Source organism: Coenobita brevimanus, chromosome 69, assembly GCF_032717465.1.
Source record: "Coenobita brevimanus isolate Jiangsu-jjx chromosome 69, ASM3271746v2, whole genome shotgun sequence".
Classification (NCBI taxonomy): domain Eukaryota; kingdom Metazoa; phylum Arthropoda; class Malacostraca; order Decapoda; family Coenobitidae; genus Coenobita; species Coenobita brevimanus.
Window position 1 is genome coordinate 24,471,915 of NC_137022.1, and position 24,055 is coordinate 24,495,969.

The following is a 24,055-nucleotide window of genomic DNA, read 5'->3' on the forward strand; positions in this document are numbered from 1 at the left end:
ATTGAGTTGATGTAGCAGACTGATTAATAGATACAACACTGATGAGGAGAGGAGAGATGATAGTCGTGGGAATATCCTAGAAAGGGTTGAAGGAAGGCGGGAAGTAGCCAGGCGAAATGTGTTGTAAGTGACTGATGTTGAGGCAGATTGAGTTGACGTGGCCTGTTGATTGAAGGTACTGCATTGAGGGGCTGGTGACGAGGGAATAGACTAGAAGGGGACTGGGAGGAGTGGCGACGGGAATAGCCTTGCAAAGTAAAGTAAAACCCATTAACGTTGAAAACAAATGGATTAAATATGATGCTGCATTGAGGAGGGGGTACGGAGATAGTGGGGAGGGGGGAAGTGTCAACGTGGGTAGTCTGGAAATAAATAGGGGTGGGGAGAGGGATAGGGGAGGAGGAAGAGGGGGAGGGGTAGGGATAGAGGAAGGGGGAGTGGGAGTAGTAAAAGTAGTCTAAAAGGGGGTCGGGGAGGGATGGAGGGATAGAGGTAGGGGGTTTTCTAGGGAGGAGGGGTGGAGGTGGGTGAAGGAGTAGGGGAAGTAGCCTAGCAAAGTGGTTGTGTGTGTGTGTGTGTGTGTGTGTGTGTGTGTGTGTGTGTGTGTGTGTGTGTGTGTGTGTGCTGCTGCTTGTGTGTGTGCTTGTATTTGTGCGTATGTGCATGAATGGATGAATGTATGTATGTGTGCGTGTGTATGTGTACGTGTGTATGCGTGTGCGTGTCGGGCAAACTGGGATGTTGGCCAAGGCGGAAGAAGCATTAACAGCATGGGTAGCCTAGCGTGGTGATTGCCTGGCTTAGATGGGAATGGCTGGCTTTTGTAAGGTGGTTGAGGCTACGGTTGGTTGAAATTAGGGTTAGTTGGGTGAAGTTAGGCTAAAATTATGGTGGTGTTAAGTTAGCTGGGAATAGAAGCTTAGATAAGTTAGGGTAGGCTTAAGTTATGTTTTCATGTTAGCTGGGAATGGAAGCCTGGATAAGTTAGGGTAGGTTAGTCAAAGTCAGGGTATGTTAGTTATGGTCCGTAGGTCGAGGTTAGAACAAAAACAAGTTAGTGACGATGCAAGTTAGTGGTGATGCAAGTTAGTGATGATACAGGTTAGTGATGATAAAGGTTAGTGAGGATACAGGTTAGTGAGGATACAGGTTAGTGAAGATACAGGTTAGTGAGGATGCCAGTTAGTGAGGATGCCAGTTAGTGAGGATGCCAGTTAGTGAGATGCCAGTTAGTGAGGATGCAAGTTAGTGAGGATGCAAGTTAGTGGTGATGCAAGTTAGTGGTGATGCAAGTTAGTGGTGATGCAAGTTAGTGACGATGCAAGTTAGTGATGATGCAAGTGATGATAAAGATTCAAACTGCGTTAAAAGAAACCTCAGAGGATTAATAAACATTGGAATAATGGAAAACTAGAGTAAAATTAAATAAGATGATAAATCGAGATATAAGACTTGGAAATAAAGATAAAATAAGAGATAACTAAGGCATCAACTCGAATGCGGGTGAACAGTATTGGAACGCAGCTGATGTTGTGCATTCGAGTAGCGTAGTCCAGTTCTTATAAAAACCTGCTACAAGGTCTGTTTGGATTAGGGTTAAAACTAGGCTGGTTACATAAACCTGTATTAGCGTGTTAAAGAATATATAATTACCTCAAAGGCTGTAACTTTTTTTTTTTGTAAGACTTTACTGTAATTTTGGATATGCTTTGTCTGGGTGATATTTTTTCTTTCTTCCTTTTTTTTTTTTTTTTTTTTTTTTTTTTTTTGACTGTAGCCTTTCGTGGAGATACAATTATTTTACTCAGCCTCCAACAAGACGAGTTTGTTCAGCTGTGGAGAATTCTATAGTTCTTTTCTCTCCTTTTTTTTTTTTTTTTTTTCCTTGTCAGAGATTTTCGCACATCTGCTCCTTATTACATGCTGCTCGATGGAAGAAATAGTGGAACGGATCTTTCTTCTTCCGTAGCACTTCTTCGTCATCCATCTCTTCTGACAAATGAACATTCACGGTAAAGCGATAGTAATTTTAGGTCACGTTAGAGTGAAAGGAGTATAGTAACTAGAGAACTGGAAACTATATTTACCTCAAGGCTAGAAAATTCTCTCTCTCTCTCTCTCTCTCTCTCTCTCTCTCTCTCTCTCTCTCTCTCTCTCTCTCTCTCAAGCAACGTCAGTGTCAGCTCAACGTTGTTTATTGCTGACTGCGTTCCAAGATGGCTGACTCACGGCTTCGCTAGTTGCAACATGGCAGACGTGGCCCAAACAACATTAATGAAGTAAACACACACACACACACACACACACACACACACACACACACACACACACACTCTTTTTATACTATAACGAGTAAAATGGTTTGATATTGATTTTTTTTATGATCCTAGGCCTATCTAAAACGTGAACCCGGTGGACTGAAGGCTTGAGTGTCCCTTCTCCTGCAGCACCATCCTCATTTCGGGGGATAGGGAAGGAGTGGAGGGGAGCTGAGGGATAGTTGTATACCCGGGTAGTGGAGCCGCCCACGTATCAGTGCCACCACGTGAAGGCGTTTTTGGCGTTAGTGTTGTCCGTATAGGGTGATGAATGTAAAGTCTGACCCTTAGATACTTAAAAAATCTCCCTCTGCACCATTAATAATCCTGTATTCTTATATGAAAGGCGGGGATGTGGAAATGAGGCCATTGGGTGGATTTACAAACACGTTACAGTAGGATTGTGTTTGCAGTGACACAGGACGCTTTGTAATACCTCTTCCTATTCGATTTATTTTTAGCATTGCACTTTGACACTCTTAAAACGTTATTTACATAGTTTTGATATCGGCATGGTTGACATCAGTATCGTACAAAAGGATATTGGGATGCAGAATAAATCGCTTAGGAAGAGTAAATTTCCAAATCCAGTTAGAAAACTATCCAAGGAAAGCAGAGTACATAATCTTCGCACATAGCTTGTCCCATCCCTCATCAATTCCTTTTTTTTTTTTTTTTTTATAACCCATCAGGAGCCTTGGAGCCCAGGACTAGGCTGCTTAGTCAACGTTTAAGGCGGGAGAGACCAGCCTCACTCTTCCCTGAGTGGCATTATATGGGCAAGAAACTCCAACCACTAATCGGATATAATTCCCCACAAGATGTCCGACTGAAGCACCTTAACCCACTAAACCACCAGGCGTCTCGTTGATGTATGGTTACCTCCTAATGCAGTCCATGGCTTCATGATCCAGAACCATTCGTTTGACTTGTCCCTCAGTGTATTATCACCTGAAGGCAGCACTGCATCGGGGTGTGGACGGTGGGCACCTCACCTGCCACAGCATTTCTTGTTGTCGTAAAAACAAGTTCCAGCTACGAGGCGTGTTTTTTTTTTTTTTTTTTTTTTTTTTTTTTGTGCATCTCAGCCTTGACACACAATTGAGGTTGAGTCTATATAAGGTGATGTATTTATAACAGTTAGGCTTCTGGAAGATCTCACTATTTTCGTCATTTTCCGAGAATGTATGCATCAGAGGCGAGTGAGAGGATATAAAGAAATAGGCAAGTAATCCTGCGGTTAACACCAGGGGGCACCAGTGACGTCACTTCCGTCCCATCAAGACTACTCACTGGACTTTTATTTCGTTATTTGTCTTTTTTATTCTTGGTACGCGTGTTGTTTTTGTTGGCACGTGGAAAACAGTGTTGATTTTAGTATATATGTATGTGCTAAAATTATACGGCATATGACTACTTCTTGAATTGGTGGTGAAGAGGGGCGCCTTCATGTTGTGGCACCGATATAAACTGGGTGAATACACTACCCGGTAATACATACGTCCCTCAGCTTCCCTATCCCCCAAGCAGAGGATGGTGGACTGCAGGAGGAGAGCAGTTTATGAGCCTGTGGTCCAGTGGGTTCATGTTTAATTGAAAGAACTGTAGATGGTGCATTTAAAATAGATGAGTAATAATTAAGTTCTGACAGGTGGGAGCGCTCACCATTCACTCACTCGATGTAGTACAGCCTTAATGTGACTCTGCACTGAGTGACAAACCATTCTTGTAATCTAGGAAACCATTTATAAAGTTGGGTGATAAGCATATAACCAAATGACGCCTCCTGGTCAAGTGAGTTAAGACGTTCCAACCGGATCACGCCGGTAAAGGTTTACATTCGCGGGCTGGTTGGGCTTTGTTACGCGCACAATGACTCGCCTTGAATGTCGGAACTCAGTAACCTAGCCCCGGGCCCCTACGCTCCGGCCGGGGTAAAAAAGGGGGAACTGGATGATGGATGGATGGACGCAATCAGTGTAGCGTAATTATCATGTTTGTAGTGTTTTGATGTGGGTAGTATAGTATGACTTCGGTAGTGGCGATATAAGGAGGGGCAGGAAGGCGGGGGAAGGGAAGAGGGAGCAGGGAGGGAGTGGAGTGATAGTGAGGGGGAGGGGAATAGAGGGGTATACACAAGGGGGGAGGGGGTATACACAGGCAGGCAGGGGAAGAGGAGGTGGTAGAGGAAGAAGTGAGAAAGGAAGACGTAGGTGGGGAGGAAGGAAGGGAGGGAGGAAAGAGATGAAAAGGAAGGGAAGAGAAAAAGGGGAGAGGAGATGTAGGTGGGAAGAGAGAGACAGGCAGACAGAGACAGTCACACACACACACACACACACAAACACACACACACACACACACACACACACACACACACACACACACACACACACACACATTCTATAATTTTGTACGCGTGAAAGCAAGTGTGTACAAGATAATTTTGTTGTGTGTGTGTACATTTATCACCCATTTACGCGTCCCAGGTGTACAGTATTTAACATGTGTACAGTCGAAAAAAGAAAACCGGTTGTCTTAAAATTTTGAAAACGGAAGAAAACTTTGAAACCATCCATCAATAACTTCATCTGTATGTGTATGTTTGCTGTTTTTATTAGTAGAACATAGAGAAGGACTTTGTTTGTACCGCATAAGTATGAAGTGCGTTATCAGTATCATCCATTTAGAAATTCTTGTCGTAGGGGAACAAATTTAAACAGCGCTTAGTTTGGAGCCATCGATCACCAGGGTAAATATACAGTGTGTGTGTGTGTGTGTGTGTGTGTGTGTGTGTGTGTGTGTGTGTGTGTGTGTGTGTGTGTGTGTGTGTGTGTGTGTATAACCTTGCGTGCCTGCTTTCATTAAGGATACTGGGTGTTGAAGCTTTCCCGGTATGTTATTTGTATGTTCTACATCACACATTCACTCACGCACACGCAGACACATATGAATACACACACACACACACACACACACACACACACACACACACACACACACACACACACACACACACACACACACACACACACACACACACACACACACACACACACACACACACACACTTCCCTGGAAGGAGGGGTGATGGTGTGTCATGGGAAGAGGGATGGAGTGTGAACTATTCTAGGAAAAGTGCCCCTACCCTGCCCTGCCTGTCCACCCTACCCTACCCTACCCTACTCTACCCTGCCAAACCTTGCCTACCCTACCCTGCCAGACCTTGTCTCACCCTACCCTGCCAAACCTTGCCCCACCCTACCCTGCCAAACCTTGTCCTACCCAAACCGTCCTACCCTACCTGCCAAACCTTACCCTACCCTACCCTGTCCTACCCAACCCTACCCTATCCTACCCTACTCTACCCTACCCTGTCCTATCTTCCCCTGAAGCTTCCTGCCCTGCTTTGCCCTGCCCTACTGTGACCTGCCATGCCTTGCCTTGCCTTGCCCTACCCAAACCGTCCTACCCTACCTGCCAAACCTTACCCTACCCTACCCTGTCCTACCCAACCCTACCCTATCCTACCCTACTCTACCCTACCCTGTCCTATCTTCCCCTGAAGCTTCCTGCCCTGCTTTGCCCTGCCCTACTGTGACCTGCCATGCCTTGCCTTGCCTTGCCCTACCCTACTCTGCCCTACCCTACCCTGCCCTGCCCTCCCCTGCCGTACCCTACACCCTCACTGTTTAAAATGCCTTAATATCAGAGCTGGCACGAACTCTTCACTGACCGGGCATTATCTTATCATCATTATCATCATCATTACCATTGTCATTATATTCATCTTCATATTCTGCATCTTAGCCCTGCATTCTTGTCTTCTTCAGCGCCTTTGTCGTCACCTGCGTACATGACAAACACACGGTATGGTACACTGAATAGTTTTGGCCTACGTGTAGATGAATAGCCATTATGAATTGAGTGATAGAAAGTAGCCAGTGAATGATCTGTTTCTCCTTTCGAGGCTGTTTATTTTGATAGGCATGTGGGCCATATACCGTTTGAGTGGCCAGTAATATATATATTTACTATTTGTAAAACAAGTGGGACTTGAGCGTGGGAAGATCACATTACCACTTTTGCAAAATCTACTTCCAAGAAAGTGGTTATGTTAAGCCGACTCCGCGCACCCTTTACATTAGCACAGTTGTTTATTTTGTACAACGGTCTTTTTCTCCCTTTGGCAAAGAACAGCTTTCATGTATGTGGGGAGAAGGGGAGGCTCACCATACACGGCTCTTCCAAATAGTGGACTCAAAGGTGTTTCGTCTCGACTATCCCCTTCAGCTTCACTCTCTTCGCCGCAGTGTTGCATCTTTATGTCTTTACTGTCGTTGTCAGTGATCACTGCTCTTCTGAAATGACTGCTTGCATCCCTCCTCGATTACGGACGACGCGTAGCACTCGTCCGGTAGCTTACTCTCACCCCTTTTCTGTCCAACTCTCTATGGTCAAGAGTTAACAGATACTCTGTCATTTATTTATGGAACAGGTCAACTTTGGCACTGTCTTCCTCAGTCTGTATTTCCCTCTGCCAATGACCTCCAGCCTTTTAAATGCAATGTGTTCAGGCATTTCGAAATGACCGGGTCTCGAATTTAGCTATCTTTTCTTTGTGTTTTTCTTGGAGGGGACAGCTTTGCGGGTTTCTAGCCTTTGATTCCTACCATGCACTAAAAAAAAAGGTATAGTCACAGTGGGTAGCTTACACGTATTTATACTCGTACAGGATGGATGTCACCATGCTTGGTCGCGCAAGTATAGCTGTGCCTTAGTGCATGTGACAATGCATAAATACTTATTCTGATTTCCATTTCTAACAACAGAATGTTTTATTTGATAATTACCTGGCGTTAGTAAAATGATACGAGAAATTATATGCCGATATACTATTCTTTTATAACGGTATTACTGTATGCAAATAACAAAACAGAAGCCTGAGTGAGTTTTCAGGAGACCAATGCTAAAATTCCTTAAAATTCCTCAAATTATGCAAATTCCTTAGAATATTCCTTACGAGTCCTAAAATTCCCGTTAAAGATTGGAAACAGGGTACATTCAGGCTTGTGACAGGGAGACGTCCTTGTAATCAATCTGAACTTAACTCGAACGTTCTCGATCACTCCCACCCACTCCCCTGTCTCTCTCTGGTATTTCCGTGACCCACCATTGCCCCACATCCTAGCGATTATATTCTCAAGCGAAACGTTCTTCTTGGTTTAACCTGTTCAGTACTATGACTCATTTGTATTTTGTCTTACTAACGATGATGATGAATAAAGATGGATGGGAAGGAAAATTAAGATAGTTGTTTATCTGTGCATTTTCAATCATGTATAATATAACTTTGACCAGTTACATATTCTATCATTATTTTTCAGTTTCCCTAGCCTTGGACAAGATTTTTTTTTTTTTATATGCTTACCTTTGTCCATGCACACCTATATCTGTCCACCTATATATTTATTGTCCATGTACACCTTCTCTGTCCACCTATATATTTATTGTCCATGTACATCTTATCTGTCCATCTATATATTTATTGTCCATGTACACCATATATCTGTCCATCTACATATCTATTGTCCATGTACACGATATATCTGTCCATCTACATATTTATTTTCCATGTACACCATATATCTGTCCGTCTACATATCTGTTGTCCATGTACACCATCTATCTATCCATCTACATATTTATTGTCCATGTACACCATCTGTCTATCCATCTACGTATTTATTCATTTATTTCTCAGACTTCCTAGCCGTGGATAAATTCGACCTGCGACGGAAAGAGAACGCCGTAGCGCACCACACAGCCGCGTTCCACCAGCAGGAGAAGGAGGTGGAGAGGCTGGTGGTGCGGCGGGGACAGGCCTTCACCATCACACTGGCCACCTCAAGGGCATACGACGCAGCCAAGGACAAGATCTCGCTCATTTTCACTGTTGCCGGTATGTTTGGGTGGCTAGGTCAGATTAGCTGATTAGGTTAGGCTGGGTTATGTTTGGTGAGGTTAGATTAGGTTCATTTAGGTTAGGAGAGGAGAGGAGCGGGGAGGTGAGATGAGAGAGGAGAGGAGAGGTGAGAAGAGGAGAGGAGAGGTGAGATTAAACTTCACCCAGAGAAAACAGACACCTGGGTCACTTATCTTTCCAGAAAATTTTGATCACGTCTGGTATGAAAATCCAACCCCCCCACCCTGGAAAACTGACTCCTCATGTAAAAGTTTGGTCAGATTAGTTTAGTTTAGATTTAATTATTGTTAGGTTAGAATAGGTTGGGTTAGGTTAGACTGAATGGGTCATTTTGTCACAGGGGTCAGTATTTTATCTAACTGCGGAGAATAAAGATCTTTCTAACATTCTCAGCTGCGGGTAAATTGGGATAATTGGTGTTGGTGGGATGGCATGTTCAGAGTAGGCAAAGTTGTGTTGTCAGATGCGTGTGTACTCGCATGTGCAGCCTTCATTGTTAGTTAATTGAATATTCCTAAAGTATCCTAACTTCTCCCATACGTTCTTACTGTGAATTGTTGGAGTGACACAAATCAAGAATGAGAGCAGTGAAAATGACTCTGAGAGGAACATGTGGAATTATGTGGAGAGACAGATAAAGGAGGATGTGAAGGAGTCCCATGGTGTTGATGATGTGCCGGAAAGCACTGAGAGGTATGCTCTGAGATGGTTTGGTCATGTTAAGAGGATGGAGAATGAGAGACTAACTAGGAGAGTGTATGTGAGTGAAGTGTAGGGGGAGAGGGGGAGGGGAAGACAGAAGGATGAGATGGAGGGATGAAGTGGGTTGTGAGGTGGAGGGAAGGGCAGCCAGATGGCAGAGGACAGGGAGATGTGGAAACTATTTGTTTGTGGCCACCCCGTGCGGGATTAAGGCGTCTGACACTAGACAGCTGGATGGATAGACCTCCGGTATCTCCCAGTACTTCTTGTTCATAATATTCATCTTCCGTGTTTTCCTCCAGACTGCATCAGCCCCAGCTTCGGCAATGGCACACTGGTGGGTGTGGGTGTGGGGGTGGAATCGGGAGAGGGTGCGTGGTCGGCGGGAATCACCGAGTCCACGGAAAAGTCGGTTGCAGTCAAGGTAAGAGTAACTCTTTCTTTACCTTGCGTGTGTGGGTCTTTACTAAATGTAGGTGCTCGAGAGGACGCCTTCACGTGGTGTCACCGATATAAAAGAGAGGCTTCTATGCCCTGGTTATACAAACGTCTCTGTTCCCGCCTAGTCTTCGGAAAAAAGAAGATGGCCTGCTAGAGACGGGCCTGCAGTCCACCAGGTTCACGTTCAGCTGCAACTGCTGCTAAAAATAAATAAATAAATACATTAGCATTCTCATTTTATGGCCCATTTTGAAGGTTCGGGAAGTGAAAGAAGCGAATGTAACGTTTTTGATGCGAAGTTTGTAATAAGAAGACAATTTTCTCTGCATACCTGCTTAGAGGTGCTGGCAAGAAGCCTACACGTTGTGGTGCTGTGCACCCTGAGCGGAGCAGCTGCGGCGACCACCCGGGAACCAGCCTCCTTATATTCCCTACACTTCGCCGTGGGAGGGACCCTGGTCCAACCCAGATGAGGCGCTGTGTACCTTATGGGGGTGTCGGTTCCCCGCACGGTGTATATACTCCATTGTGCCTGTAGGATGGCCCCACAGAAGCAGTTGCTTACCAGTGGTCGATGAGCAACTGGCACTGTATTTTAAGATACTGACACTACATTTAAAGATGCCAACTGCCACTGCATTTAAAGATACCAACTGACAGTACATTTCAAGATACCAACTGGCACTGCATATAAAGATACTGACACTACATTTAAAGATACCAATTGTCACTGCTGTGGGGAAGTGGTGGAAGAAAACACAGGTGAAATGGAGGTAAGTCTGTTCCTGACGATAATTCGTTCCTTTTAATTTGGTGGAGATTTTCGTCCACTTGCAGCTTATTTCTCGTAGCTATGTTCTTGTGTTGATTTCGTGTTGTAGCTCGTCATTTTGTGTGAAGAGATGTCGACTTTAGGCCCAGTTAATGAGAATCAGAGTATAACTGGCTCTGCATTTCAGGTGACGTCCTCGAGCAATGCCATAGTGGGAGAGTGGAAGCTGGAGGCGGACGTGAGCACTGATGGCAAGACTTACAACTACCCCTGTGAGGAACCTGTTTACATCCTGTTCAACCCATGGTGTGAAGGTCAGTACACACTGTGGACAGACTCATTGCTGGAAATGCAGTCTTCCGGGTGGCATACCTGAATGATTACTTACCTTATATTATAATAATGGCCAGGGATAGAAATTAGTGAAATCGGACAGGTAGTTTACCTATACCAGATTTGATCTCTCTTGCCTCTATATCATGGCTAAATTCATAGGCGCTCGAATGTGACGTAGTGGACGGAGGTGTATATCGCCATTCATTCAAGCGTTAATGAATCCAGTTGTGAGAAGGCGGCAGAGGAGGGAAATGGTCCTTAGTATCTGACTTTATCTAACGGGAGATGCAAAATAGCGATTACATACATGACACTGTTTTTATCCTCAGTCGATTCCTCCGCTTACTGTATATTAATTCCTGATCTCACCACCAAAGGACAACATGTACAGTATCCAATGAGAGAGCTAGAACGACAGGAATATTTTATAGAGGACAACACTGTATTCCTCACTCAGTTTTTCACCTCGCTGTATACTATCTTTTGTACCCTGATTCGTATTCTCGTCACATAAGGAAGATCCCTAACACCTCTTCTTTAGCGATTTATTTTTGGATATGTTAGGCCAGTTTCCTGCTGTACGTTATTTATGTAGAGTGGCGATATGGGAAGGATTTATGTAACACAGAAGAAGACAGTAAGGTTTAATAAGCACAATAAATCGCTTAGGAAAAGGTGTTAGGGAGCTTCCTTAACCGAAGAGAATAGGACCCTTATCTGACCACAGTGTATATACATTTATTCCTTATCTCACCACCAGAGGACAGCGTGTACCTAGCGAGTGATGCAGAACGCCAGGAATACGTACTGGAGGACAACGGACTGCTTTGGCGTGGCACTTCTACCCGCCTGCGTCCGTGTCCGTGGAGCTTTGGACAGTACGAGGAGAAGGTGTTGGAGTGTGTGTTGTATGTGCTCAGCAATGTGTGTAACCTGCAGCCCCCCAGTCGCAGGGATGCAGTCAAAGTGTCGAGGGCGCTGTCTGCTGGGGTGAGTTATGTATTTAAATTTAATGACCAAAGTGATTGTGGTGGTGGTGGTGTGGTTTCTTGTTTCATTTTCACTGATTAGAATGATTATGATGACGCCCAGACAAGTTGGATTTAAACTAGAAGTGAGTCACACTTTATTCTAGAGTGGGGAAGTTGATGAATTATAATGAGGATGAGGTTGAGGAGAATCACTATCATCATTATTACTTTTATTAAGATGCAGAGAGAGTTTCAGTAAAAAGAAAAACGCCAAACCCAATTCTTAAATGTTTTTGTAATATCAAATACGTGAAATTGTTATATTAAGATTTCTCACTACTCAGATCAACTCGCCCGATGATGCTGGTGTTTTGGTGGGTAACTGGAGCGGCGACTACAGCGGCGGGGTGTCACCAACCAAATGGGGCGGATCGCAGCGCATCTTACAGCAGTACTACGACACCAAGAAGCCAGTCAAATATGGACAGTGTTGGGTATTCTCCGGCATCGTCACTACAGCATGTCGTGCCCTTGGTTTACCCTCTCGCTCCATCACCAACTTCTCCTCTGCCCATGATACCCACTCCTCCCTCACCATTGACTACTTCTTTGATGACGAGGGTACGGCTATCGAGCGACTCAACTCTGATTCCGTGTGGAACTTTCATGTGTGGAACGAGGTGTGGATGAAACGCGAGGACCTGGGTGAGGAGTACAACGGCTGGCAGGCCATCGACGCCACACCGCAGGAGGAAAGTGATGGTGAGTTCCCTGTCGAAGTGTGTAATATGCATAACATCAACGTTTTGACTCCCACCCATTCCGGGAGTAAGATGTCTGGTAATACCTGTAGGTTTTGTTTAATAATTGTGTGATAATGCCTGATTTAGTATAGAAGACACTTTAATTCACGATCAAACCATAAAAAAGTTAGTTTATACCTTTATTGCCCCTTCGAGTGTTAAGTCCCGAGGCCAGAAATTTAAAGCTTGGTTGTTATAATTCAAGTTTGGGAGGAAAACTGTTCACATTGAAGACTACAACTCCATTAATAGGCTTATCTTCCGCCAGGTCAGTACCGATGCGGTCCCGCCTCCTTGGTGGCCATCAAGAAGGGTGAGATTCTGCGGCCCTACGACGTGCCTTTCCTCTTCGCTGAGGTCAACGCGGACAAGCTCTTCTGGAAGTACCGCGGTCCATGCCAGCCCATGAAGCTACTGGGACGCAAGACTGGAGGGTAAGACTAATTATTATCGTTATTATTATTATTATTATCATCATCATCATCATCATCATCATCATCATCATCATCATCATCATCATTATTATTATTCCTGTTTTATCCTAAATTTAAAGCAGGAAAATAAGAAACATTAACTTATTGTTTATATAGATTCTTAACTTATAATTCAGTACAAACCCCAACTCTCAGGAGAACCTTGTCGCTGTAGTCCAAGTAAGAGAACGGCTGGATCTTTTGACTCGCATAGCTGACGTATTTTGTACTAGTTTACCATTCAATAACCTATTTTCTGTGTTGCGTTATCATAGAAAACGTATAGTTTAGTGACTAACTTAAATCTTCATTTTGGTGGAAGGTCTGGAGCTAAAGTGTCTGAATATTGATACTGTATTACGATTAATTTCTGACTGATATTATGATTAATATCTATTGACTTGCTGCCTTGAATCTCAGTTATTTTGACTGCCTTGAGACTTTTTATCCAGTTTCGGAGAGTTTTCGTACTGAAATAGTAGCAGCAGTAGCAACAGAAGTAATGCCAGTAGTAGCAGCAGCCTCATGTTCACTTTAAACGTAAACCCACTGGACTGCACAAGAAAGAAGAGCTTCTGCAGTCCACCATCCTCATCTAGGGGTCAGGGTGGGGATAGAGAGACGCTTGTATAACAAGGCAGTCGTTTTGATGCCACCAAATGAAAGCATCCCACACTACTATAGAAATGGAAATTGAAGGCTGTATTTTACGTCTCCAGAGAGAGAGAGAGAGAGAGAGAGAGAGAGAGAGAGAGTTTAGCAAAATAACATTGCCTAGTGGTATCAGACAGAAAACTGGAGTGTATTAAGCATATACTGCATACAATTTTTATTTTCAGAATTGGTCAGTTTGTGAGCACTAAGGCTGTGGGAAAGAATGCGAGAGAAGATGTCACTCATCTCTACAAGCATGCTGAAGGTAAAACACACAGGCGCGCGCGCGCGCACACACACACACACACACACACACACACACACACACACACACACTATAGCGCGTTTATTGTATTCTAGCAAAGATACATAGCTCCTTTCAGCTCAGTTCACAGCCAAGTGCAGGTAGATTAGAGTCCGGATTTGACTAGTAACCAAGGAGATTCATTCGTGCCCCATAAGTATCAAATTTAATACATCTACAACTGTATATTTTGGTTGTGAGAGTGGCCTAGTTCCATCAGGTGAAAACAAAGTGATTGGTTCGAGAAATAACGTAGACTTTAAGTTATAGCTTCCCTTCTTCACGCCATCTCTCTCTCTCTCTCTCTCTCTCTCTCTCTCTCTCTCTCTCTCTTTCTTATATTCTTGGTTATTCATTTTAGTTTTTGTAATTTCTCTCAGCTGAATAAAACTGTTGTGCTTTGGGTCGTATTCTAAGTGGCTTTTGGAGATTTCGTATTACCTATTCCTCTGCGATTTTTTCTGCAAATTACGCGTCAGATTTCACCTGTATGTTATTGATGCAAACTGCGTTCATATTAAAACGATCTAATTAATAAAGCATAGAATGATGAAGCATAATATGCAAAATAAGTTGCTAAGGAAGAGATGTCACGAAGCTTTCACTGCCACCTGGAAAAAGGACCTTTCCTAAACCATGTCACTGTATTTTTTTCTTTTAGCTGAGAAAATAATGTGGTGCTGGCCAGAAAAGAAAATTATTGATGGTCATAATAAAACTGGCTGTGGATAGGTGTAAGCAAGCCTCTGATTTTGTACTCAGTTATGGAACACCTATAATTGTTAGATTAGCAACGATAAAGAAAGGCCAGACATGTTCTATCATTATTGCATGCTTCAGAAACTGGCGCCAAAATTTGAAGGCTCGTCCACACCTTCGCTCCCTCTTTTTTTTTTTTTTTTTTATAATACGGGTTTTCCATACTGTGTACAGGGAACATTTTTAACCATTCTCATCACCCCACAGATTCGAGCGAGGAGCGTGATGTGATGAAGAAGGCGCTGCGGCTCTGTGAAAACACCTTTGCCCGCTACTACCTCAATGAAGAACTGGAGGACGTTGAGTTTGACTTTAAGCTGAACGATGATATTCTGATTGGAGAGCCTTTCTCGTACGTACAGAGATGGTTTTAGGGTTTCTCCTCTTGTTGTTGATCTCTCTTCAGTCTTGTGTGTTTTATTCGTCCACCTAGTTTACCTTTTCTTCATTTTGTCCTCTTTCTCTTCCTCCTCCATCACCACAACTAAGATTTCTTCTTCCTCCTGTTTCTTCCTCTATCACCTCCTTCTATTTTTCTTCCTCTTTAATTTTTCATCTTTTTTCTTCTTTATCCTTTAAAAATCTGGAGTTTAGCTTGAAGCTCAACGATAATAGTCTTTGGAGAGCTTTTTACTAATGAAAAGGTAAATTTAGCTTTTCGCGATACTCTTTTGCTTGATTTCTTGCTATTCCCTTTATGTCTCTTCCTTTTCTTTCCTCTTGGCTCTTCATTGTTAATCAGTTTTCCCTTTTTCTGTGCTTCTTCCTTCCCTTTTTTCATCTCTTCTTTTTCCACTTCTTCCTTTTCCATCTCTCTTTTTTTTTTTTTTTTTTCTTTTTCCTCCTGCTAAAAGGATGTACAATTTAACTGTTTGCCCAGCGATGATACGGTTAGCCATTCATGTTTTAAAAAATAGTTCCAAGTTTTTCTCTTCATCCACTTTCCTTTTGCTTCCTCTTCCATTTTTATTGTCTCTCTGTTCTTTCAGATCTTCTTCATCATCCTTTGTTCGTTTTTTTTTTCCTTCCAGTTTTTCGTCTTCCATTGATCTTTCATATTTTCATCGTCGTCCTTTTTTTCAGGTTATCATTTTCTCTTCATTTCTCCATCCTCTTTTATGTTCTTTTCCTTATTCATTTCCTTCATTATTTCCTCCATTTTAGACTGCGGAGTTCGATTTTAAGTTCAGTGATTTTTTTTTTTTTTAATTTGACAGCCATTCACGTACGTACACACACACACCTGTTTTTCCAGCTTTTGTTTTTCATCCTTTTTCTTCTTCCGTTTTTAATTTTCTTCTTTCTTTCCTTTTTTTTTTTATCATGTTTTTTTTTCTGCATTCATCTTTTTTCACCCTTCTTCAAGTTCTTTTCTTTTCCTCCCCTCCTCTTCCTCCACCTCTTCCTCTTTCTATGTCTCCTTCTCTTCCCCATCCTCTTTCTCCTCCTTCTCCTCTTCCTCTTCCCCTTCCTCCTCTTCCCCATCCTCTTTCTCCTCCTTCTTCTCTTCCTCTTCCTCCTCTTCCTCTTCCCCTTCCTCCTCTTCCCCTTCCTCCTACTCCTCCTCCTCCTCCTCCTCCTACTTTCTCTCTCTGTGTTCTTCCTTATCTTAAAGCAACGTCCACATTGGTCACCCCCTCACGTACGCACAACACAGCAAGTTTGTGCGGGGTCCTTTTTCTTATTTTTATTCTTTTCATTTATTCCTTTTCCTCCTTATTTTCCCTTGTGGTAATGTCTTCCTTCTTTTTCCTTGTCTCATTTACTCCTCTTCCTTCCCATTATATCTTCCTTTTCTTCTTTCTCATTTATTCTTTATCCTTTGTAATGTCTTCCTTGTCTTCTCTTTCCTCTTCCTTGTCTTCTCTTTCCTCTTCCTTTTCGTAATCTTCCTTTTCTTCTTTCTCATTTATTCCTTTTCCTTTATATAATATATTCTTTCTTCTGTCCCATTTATTCTTCTTTTTCGTGTAATTTTTCTTTTCGTGTCTATCCTTATGTTCTTTTTTGTCATTTATCCTTCTCTCTCCCACCCAACAATTTTCTTTATTTGTTGTACTTATTTACTATTTTTTTTTTTATATATATTGTACTTGCTTAAAGGCCGCCTTCGGGGGCCTTTCCGCTGGATGTCAAAAGGCCAGAAATGAGTCATAACTCGGGAACCGGTATCCCGACTGGACTGGATTTTGTTTTATTTCTCAAGTTCGAGCATTTTAACGGCACCTTGCTATAAGAAAAATTGCACTACTTTACGCAGTTTTGTTTTACAGTAACTTCAATGCCCACAAAGAAAGTGATCCGCCTAAAGGCTGCCGAAGCCGCTTGATGTCAAAAGGCCAGAAATGAGTCATAACTTGGGAACCGTTGGCTCGATTGGACTGGAAACTGTTGTATCCTTCAAGTTAGAGCATTTGAGCTGTACCTTGCTCTGACAAAAATTACAATACAATGAGCCGTTTTTGCTGTTACGATAACAAATGGACACACCAACAAACAGAAAGAAATCGGATAATTATAATATAGATTTATTCATATATTTGGTTACACTTACTGGTATTGAATTTTATTTATATTGTATTTACTTTTGTTTATTTTTACTTGTATTGATTTAAAATAAATTATTTATTTATTTATCTATTTGTTTATTATTTAATTACTTAATTTCTTTATCATATATTTTAATTTATTTACTCATTTATTTCTGTGCACAGGACGTCAGTGGTGGCACAGAACAAGAGTGAGAAGGAGTATGACATTGAGGTGATACTGAGAGTGGACACCATGCTGTACACGGGAGCTACCAAGACGCTGGTGAAGAGGGACAATCAGCACTTGAAGCTTAAGCCATATTCCAGTACGTAACTATCCTTCATTTACTTGCATGTGTTTGCACCCTGTTACGTTACTCTGACATACAAGAAACAGATAAACAGACATACATAACCATTACAACCCTTCCACTGTCAAATATATCACTCTGACTATAAACACAGACAGCCCTTTCCTATCCACACTTCGCCAGCATAGGTAAGAGTTCATTCAGGTAGTCGCTCTCCCGTTCGAGGTTACTTCCTACAGTGCACCTCATATGGACTGAGTTACGTAAAAAGATTAGTGCCATCAGTCCGACTACGTTCTTTCTCTCTCTCTCTCTCGAGAGAGAGAGACTCAGAGAATTAAACCTATTCTCTCTTAGAAAACGGAGACTCAGGGGACAACTGATTGAATGCTTTAAGATTCTAAAAGGCTTCAGTAATACTGATTCAAACAAGCTATTCACAGTAATTACCGAGACTGTAACTCGAGGAAATGGTATGAAGTTGCAAACAAGAAGGGCTAATCTTGATACAACCAAAAACTTCTTCACTTACTCTGTTGTAAGCGAATGGAATAAACTCCCTGGGAATGTGATTGAGAGTGGTACCATAAATATGTTTAAAAAGAGACTGGACATGTATCTCGACGCAATTGGTATCGTTTAGTTAGGATGGAGCAATTTGCATATTCGCGTCTGCATTCATGTGTCTATTAGACACAGACAATATTCTAGAATATATAGAGTAAGTATGTGGCTGTATGCCCAAATTTTCCTTTTCCACATTATTCTACTTTCTGCCGATCCTATAAAATTCCTTCAGGTTTTTCATTCCTGCAAGGTATTACTTCCTCCCTTGTTTCCTGTACGGCTAATGCCGGAGGGTCTGGAGGGTGGGGGAGAGAGCCTTCTGCTGTGCTATCCTTTTCTCCTGCTCCTGTGCACTATGTTAGGATTAAGGCCGGACCACCTCGTAGGGACCGTAAGGTCTGTGTGGTCTGTGTATCTATGTAACTCTATGTAACTCTCTCTCCTGCAGCTATCTCCAGACGACTTTATTCAGCTGAGGAGATAATTTCTGAACGGAAGGGTTAGATACAGCCTTCATAAACCTCTTCATCACAATAAATCTTACCATGGTGAATAAAATCGTTTGTAAATAGAATGAAAAATGAAAAATGTCAAGTGGATGAAAGGAGCATTGAATCTTTACTTAACCTTACAGGCATATCTACTTATCTAACCCCTCCTCCTTACCCCTGCAGAGGAGACGGTGCTTCTTGAGGTGAGCTTCGAGGAGTATTATAGTAAACTCGAGGACCAGTGTGCCTTCAACATAGCGTGTCTGGCGAAGGTGGAGCAGACGGACTTTGAGTATTTCGCCCAGGATGACTTCAGGTGTAGGAAGCCAGACATCAAGATTGAGGTATGTTATGTTTTGCATCCTACCTTGGGATGATGATGATGATGAGGATGAGGAGGATGAGGAGAAGGACGAGGAGGAGGAGGAGGAGGAGGATGGGATGGATGATGATGATGATGATGGATGATGATGATGATGATGGATGATGATGATGATGATGATGATGATGATGATGGATGATGATGATGGATGATGATGATGATGGATGATGATGATGATGGATGATGATGGATGATGATGATGATGATGATGATAATGAAGAGGAGGTGGGGGAGGAAGATGTAGCGTATGATGATGATGATGATGATGATGCTTTTATGCCTTATCTTTGTGTCTGGCACCTATCATCTGTTCACCTGACTCTGATAAAGACCACTAATCCCTTTCAGCTCAGTTGATGGCAGGAAGCAGTCAGATTGGAGGTTTCATTTGACTAGTAACCAAGGAGATCAGCCCTGCCTCATAACTAAGGCTCGACTAAATTCATGGAACCACAACTTTTTAATTAAGTTTTGAAAGTGACCCAGTTCCGTCAGGGGAAGACAAGCTGACTACCTCCCTTCATCTTGGGTGGAAATTAGGGTTGGGATGATTCTTTTTATTTATCTGCCTGTTTATTTTCCTTTTGATGACTTTACACTATGATTTATTCTTCTGTTTATTTGATTTTTTCTTCTCGGTAGTATGAGGGTGAGATGAAGCTACGTGAGACCACCAAATGCCACGCCAGCTTCAAGAACCCTCTGCCCATGCCTCTCACCAGGGGTCGCTTCATCGTGCAGGGCGCAGGACTCACCAGACTACAGTTCATCAGGCTCAAGGAGTGAGTAAAGAGCGGGAAAGAATGATTTAGTCCACTTTGATTAAAAAGAGAGTTATAGTTTTATCCGCTTTAGTTTATTGTGGAATTATTGTAATTTTGGCACACGTTTCTAATCTCACTTCCACTTCACCAGGACGGTACCAGCGAATGGGGTGGCGACGTGCGAATTTGAAGTGAAGCCTCTGATTGGTGGGGAACGAGTGTTGAACGTTATGTTTGAAAGTCGACAGTTGGAGGACGTTGACGGCATGCTGGCGGTGACGGTTATAGAGCCTCCCACTGACGCTACGGAGACTCCTGCTGGTAGGTCGATAGATAGATAGATGACAGATAGATAAGGATTGATAGATAGACAGATAGTGGGATTAAGGAATAGAACTAGCCTTCAGTAACACCTTCACTGCTATAGAGCGTTTGTTCTACCTGACAGACCCCAACCACTCTCAGCTCAGTTGACGGCAAGGTGTAGTCGGCTTTGAGGGTTGATTTAACTTTTTTCCTACCTCATAACGAAGGCCATTTTTCAGACGGTGCAGAACAACCCAATTCCACCACAATTCCCAGCGAAGAGGTGACCGAGGAAGCCTAAAGAGGAACAAGAAAAGATGATAAAGGAGGAAGAGAAGTTACATTTTTCCACTCAGCATCACAGCTACGAATATAGTCTAAGGACAAGTTTTTGAGACTTTACGAATGTTAAACAATACTTTAAACTTTTTTCAATGTTTTTCTGGGGGGTTGCATGGGGGTTGATAAGTTGTATGTTGTGTTTTTTAAAGTTTGAGTTACGTCTTGTTTATTTCGTCATAGTTTTAAGATGTTTTGTGAATGGGATGTTTTTTTCTCTACTTTTTCCTTTTTCATTCTTTTCTTTCTTTCTTTCTTCCTCCCTTTTTCTTTTTCTCTCTTATATGGGTAGGAAACATTTCGATATGGAGATAGTAGAAGTGTTTGTCCGGGAGCTATTTTATTGAACTGTTTACATGGATGTGATGATGTAGTGGTATTCTGTATGTCAATTAACCTTAACAGACTGTACTCTCTTCACTTAAACTAGGCGAAAAAATAGCCACCTTTCCAAATATTGAGCTCTAGCAAGATATTAACACTAGAATATGGTGCTAGTCAAGAAGAAGTGCTATGGGAAGGATGCTGAGCCGTAGTATTGTCTTATTCTACCATTTAACACTGAAATAAACTGCAAAAGGATGAAAATCTCCGCCTCGTTCAAATGAATGCACTATAGTTATTATCAGTGCTATGAATTAAAATGTAGTAGTAGTAGTAGTAGCAGTGGTGGTGGTGGTGGTGGTGGTGGTGGTGGTGGTGGTGGATGAGTAGTAGTAGTAGTGGTGGTGGTGCTGGTGGTAGTGGTAGTGGTAGTTGTTGTTGTAGCTCCTGGTTCATCTGAAACGTGAACTCCGTGGACTGCAGGCTGAAGTTGCCCTCCTCCTGCAGCTCATCTTAGGTAAGAATTATGCAGTCCACACACACACACACACACACACACACACACACACACACACACACACACACACACACACATCTATTTCGTTCATGTTAAATCCCTCTGTTCAGTGTCTTTTTTTTTTTTTTTTTGTTTGCTATCAACAGACGATTTCATTTTGCCCTGGAGAGATTTTTTGAATGGAGGGGTTAGATGAAGCCTTGATTAACCCCTCGCCCCCCCTCTCTCTCTCTCTCAAAGGAATCTGTGCCATGGTAGTAAAGCCTTCGACGATGCAAGTACGTGTGGATGAAGTTAAGACTGATTGAGTAAATGCAAAATCGTGTGAAATATGTTAAAAATGTGTAAAAATGTGTGTAAAATGAGTGAAAATGAAGGTGTGATGTGTGTAAAAATGTGTAGGTGTTAGGTTGACCACTGTTACCATATTTTTTTTTTTGAGCCTTTGTCCCGTTGTTTTCGGGGGATATCGTAGGGCTTTTTCCTCAGCGATTTATTTCGTATACTACTCTCTCTCTCTCTCTCTCTCTCTCTCTCTCTCAAATGACGCAAGAAAATGGTTTAGCATACAGTTTCTAATATTTTTTTTTTCCTCTTTTTAGAGCTGTAATCTGTTTATTTTCATCTGACGGAACTAGGTCACTCCTACAGCTTGAATATGCAAATACTGAACATAACATAAGTCGCTGAGGAGAATGTGCTAAGAAATCTAGAATACGACTCGAAGGCTCTGTATGTTTATGTAATAAGAGTAGTCTCATTCTCCCATCTTGCTTTCCAGTCTCTCTCTCTCTCTCTCTCTCTCTCTATTTGTAGACGTCAGCATGTACTGTATATTATTTGTTTACGAAAAAAAAAATCCATGACAGCTTTATAACACTGCATCTATTTTATAATTGAAATTTATATACAGCTTAATATATTCGCAAATGAAGTTTTTATATGAGCATTTTATTTTATTTTTATTTTTCGACTGTATGTCAAAGCCCAGTATTATGTTTAGATCATAAGACATTATCATAGATCTGTCAGATTTAGAGACGTATTCTAGGTAGCATAGGAGGCTTCGTAGCACCTCTCCCTAAGCGATTTATTCTGCACATTAAACCTTGGTATCGTGAGGTACTGTTAAAGCAATATAGATAGCGTACGAGGGAATGTTAAGGTGTAATAGGCAGAGCAAATCGGTAAGGACGAGATGCCACGAACCCTTCTGTGTCGCCTAGAATCCGAATTTAGGAGAATGTTATAGAGGATATATGGGTACGACATGCTTTAAGGCGGTATGGATGTGAGATGACCAGTATTAGCTATAATGACTAAGATTTTAATATACTGTATGGGCTACGAGATTTCAAAGGCAGTGCCAAAGTCAGATACACCAAGGGCATTTTTAGAGCTAATTTGAGTAGACAATTCGCTCTAGGATAGATTAATTAAATTATTGTAGAATATATTAAAACGTCAAATATCCGAATTAGATCTGCATAGATGTTAGAAGGAAATGTTACCAGTAACTGAAAGTATTGAATTATGTACCCTAATTTTGCTCGTTTCTCAATACATGTGCATGTTTTCCTGTACTATTACGTAAGTTTTGTATGGAATAAATGATTTTGAATATATGTATTTCATTCGCGAACAGAAGCCGCAAGGTGTGATTTTGTTTATGGGTTTTATAAATGTTGAGACTGAAATGCATAAACACCGATTCTGATTTTCAAAATTCTAGGGATGTGATTAAAAATTAAGAACAAAGAGTAGATTCATTCCACCAAATAAAGGGATAGATTAAATTCTGCATTTTTATCTTAGTCGCCCCTGGAAAATACCAAAGAGCATGGATACACCTGTCAGCAGGAATGCACCGCTGCCAGACGTGTATGAAGTTTAGCATTCATTCATAACTTGAAACTCAAAGGCACACATTTTACTAACAGAAATATAAACCTTTAGCTTTTCATGGGAATGAATATGAGCAACCAAACTGGTAGCTTGAAACCTATGGGAGACAAGAACGCTCAGTACGAAAACTTTAAACAGGAAGGACCTAAGGGCAACACCAGACGATAATCAAAACAGTCGAGAATAAAGCACATGTGGGGATGTATATCACGCTGATGCCCTCCCCAGTGAGAATCGCTACCATGCACTGTTTCCAATACCACAGAAACTAAACAGCGTACCAGTGTGAGGAGGAAATAACACTGATAATTCACCATGAGTGGGCGTAACAGCTCCGGCCCCTCGCTGAAGAAGAAATTCGTAGGCTTGATAAAACAGATCTCTCAGTCGGGAGCGGCAGGCAGTGGAGCCCACCACTCTATCCCTCGCCCAGATACCTTCATTCACAAGTACCTCCAGGGGTGAGTACTATGCTGTGGGGGCGTACATGGGGATGGAGGTATACATTGTGTGCATGGATGAAGATAGCTGGTGGGAGTTAGAGAATAGTATACAAGCTTGGTTGTCTAACAAGGAAGCTGAGTTGTACGTAAGGAATGTACTTAAGGAGAATGGTGTATATTAGGTGGGGTTGTACATGGGTGAAGGATGTGCTTGATGAGTAACGTGTACAGATGGTTAATTTTAAGTAAGTGCTCTAAGTGTAGGCTACATTAATGGTGTTACAAGGAAGATGATGGACGTAAGACATGTTCTTGGATGTACTTACGAGGTGTACATGGGATGCGAGTTTAAGTAAGGCAGGATAGCTCGTATGAATGGTTAACTGACGGTAAGTACGTAATCTAGATGTAAATAAGGATTACAAATTAAATGACATTAGGATGGGGTGTACGTGGGACAGGGTAGATTGGAGCAGTGAACAGGAAGATGTACACGTTTGGGTACATGAGTGACAGTAACAAGGAACCTGAGGTGTATGTAAGAAATGTACACAAAAAGGCAGTGTACGTACCTGAAGTACAGTACATGAAAGTACGTGTGGTGAGAGTCCATACTTTTCAGGTGTACACACGAGTTAATATGGAACAACATACAGAGG

At 42.2% G+C, this 24,055-nt stretch overlaps 2 protein-coding genes across 2 annotated transcripts in view; both read left to right on the forward strand.

Annotated features, from left to right (window-relative positions):
• The window catches only part of Tg (Transglutaminase), a 44,369-nt gene extending 23,394 nt beyond the window's left edge, over positions 1-20,975 (forward strand). Inside the window, exons 2-14 of the mRNA XM_080277391.1 lie at positions 8,080-8,277; positions 9,306-9,427; positions 10,404-10,530; positions 11,313-11,542; positions 11,868-12,285; positions 12,595-12,760; positions 13,639-13,718; positions 14,724-14,868; positions 17,231-17,373; positions 18,600-18,760; positions 19,441-19,580; positions 19,714-19,883; positions 20,108-20,975. Of these exons, the coding sequence (XP_080133517.1) occupies positions 8,080-8,277; positions 9,306-9,427; positions 10,404-10,530; positions 11,313-11,542; positions 11,868-12,285; positions 12,595-12,760; positions 13,639-13,718; positions 14,724-14,868; positions 17,231-17,373; positions 18,600-18,760; positions 19,441-19,580; positions 19,714-19,883; positions 20,108-20,169 (2,162 nt within the window). The 3' untranslated portion in view covers positions 20,170-20,975. The remainder of the gene's footprint in view (positions 1-8,079; positions 8,278-9,305; positions 9,428-10,403; positions 10,531-11,312; positions 11,543-11,867; positions 12,286-12,594; positions 12,761-13,638; positions 13,719-14,723; positions 14,869-17,230; positions 17,374-18,599; positions 18,761-19,440; positions 19,581-19,713; positions 19,884-20,107) is intronic.
• A 2,293-nt stretch (positions 20,976-23,268) lies between these two features.
• The window catches only part of LOC145406031 (uncharacterized), a 65,066-nt gene continuing 64,279 nt past the window's right edge, over positions 23,269-24,055 (forward strand). The window contains exon 1 of the mRNA XM_080277218.1: positions 23,269-23,414. Within this exon, the coding sequence (XP_080133344.1) occupies positions 23,269-23,414 (146 nt within the window). The remainder of the gene's footprint in view (positions 23,415-24,055) is intronic.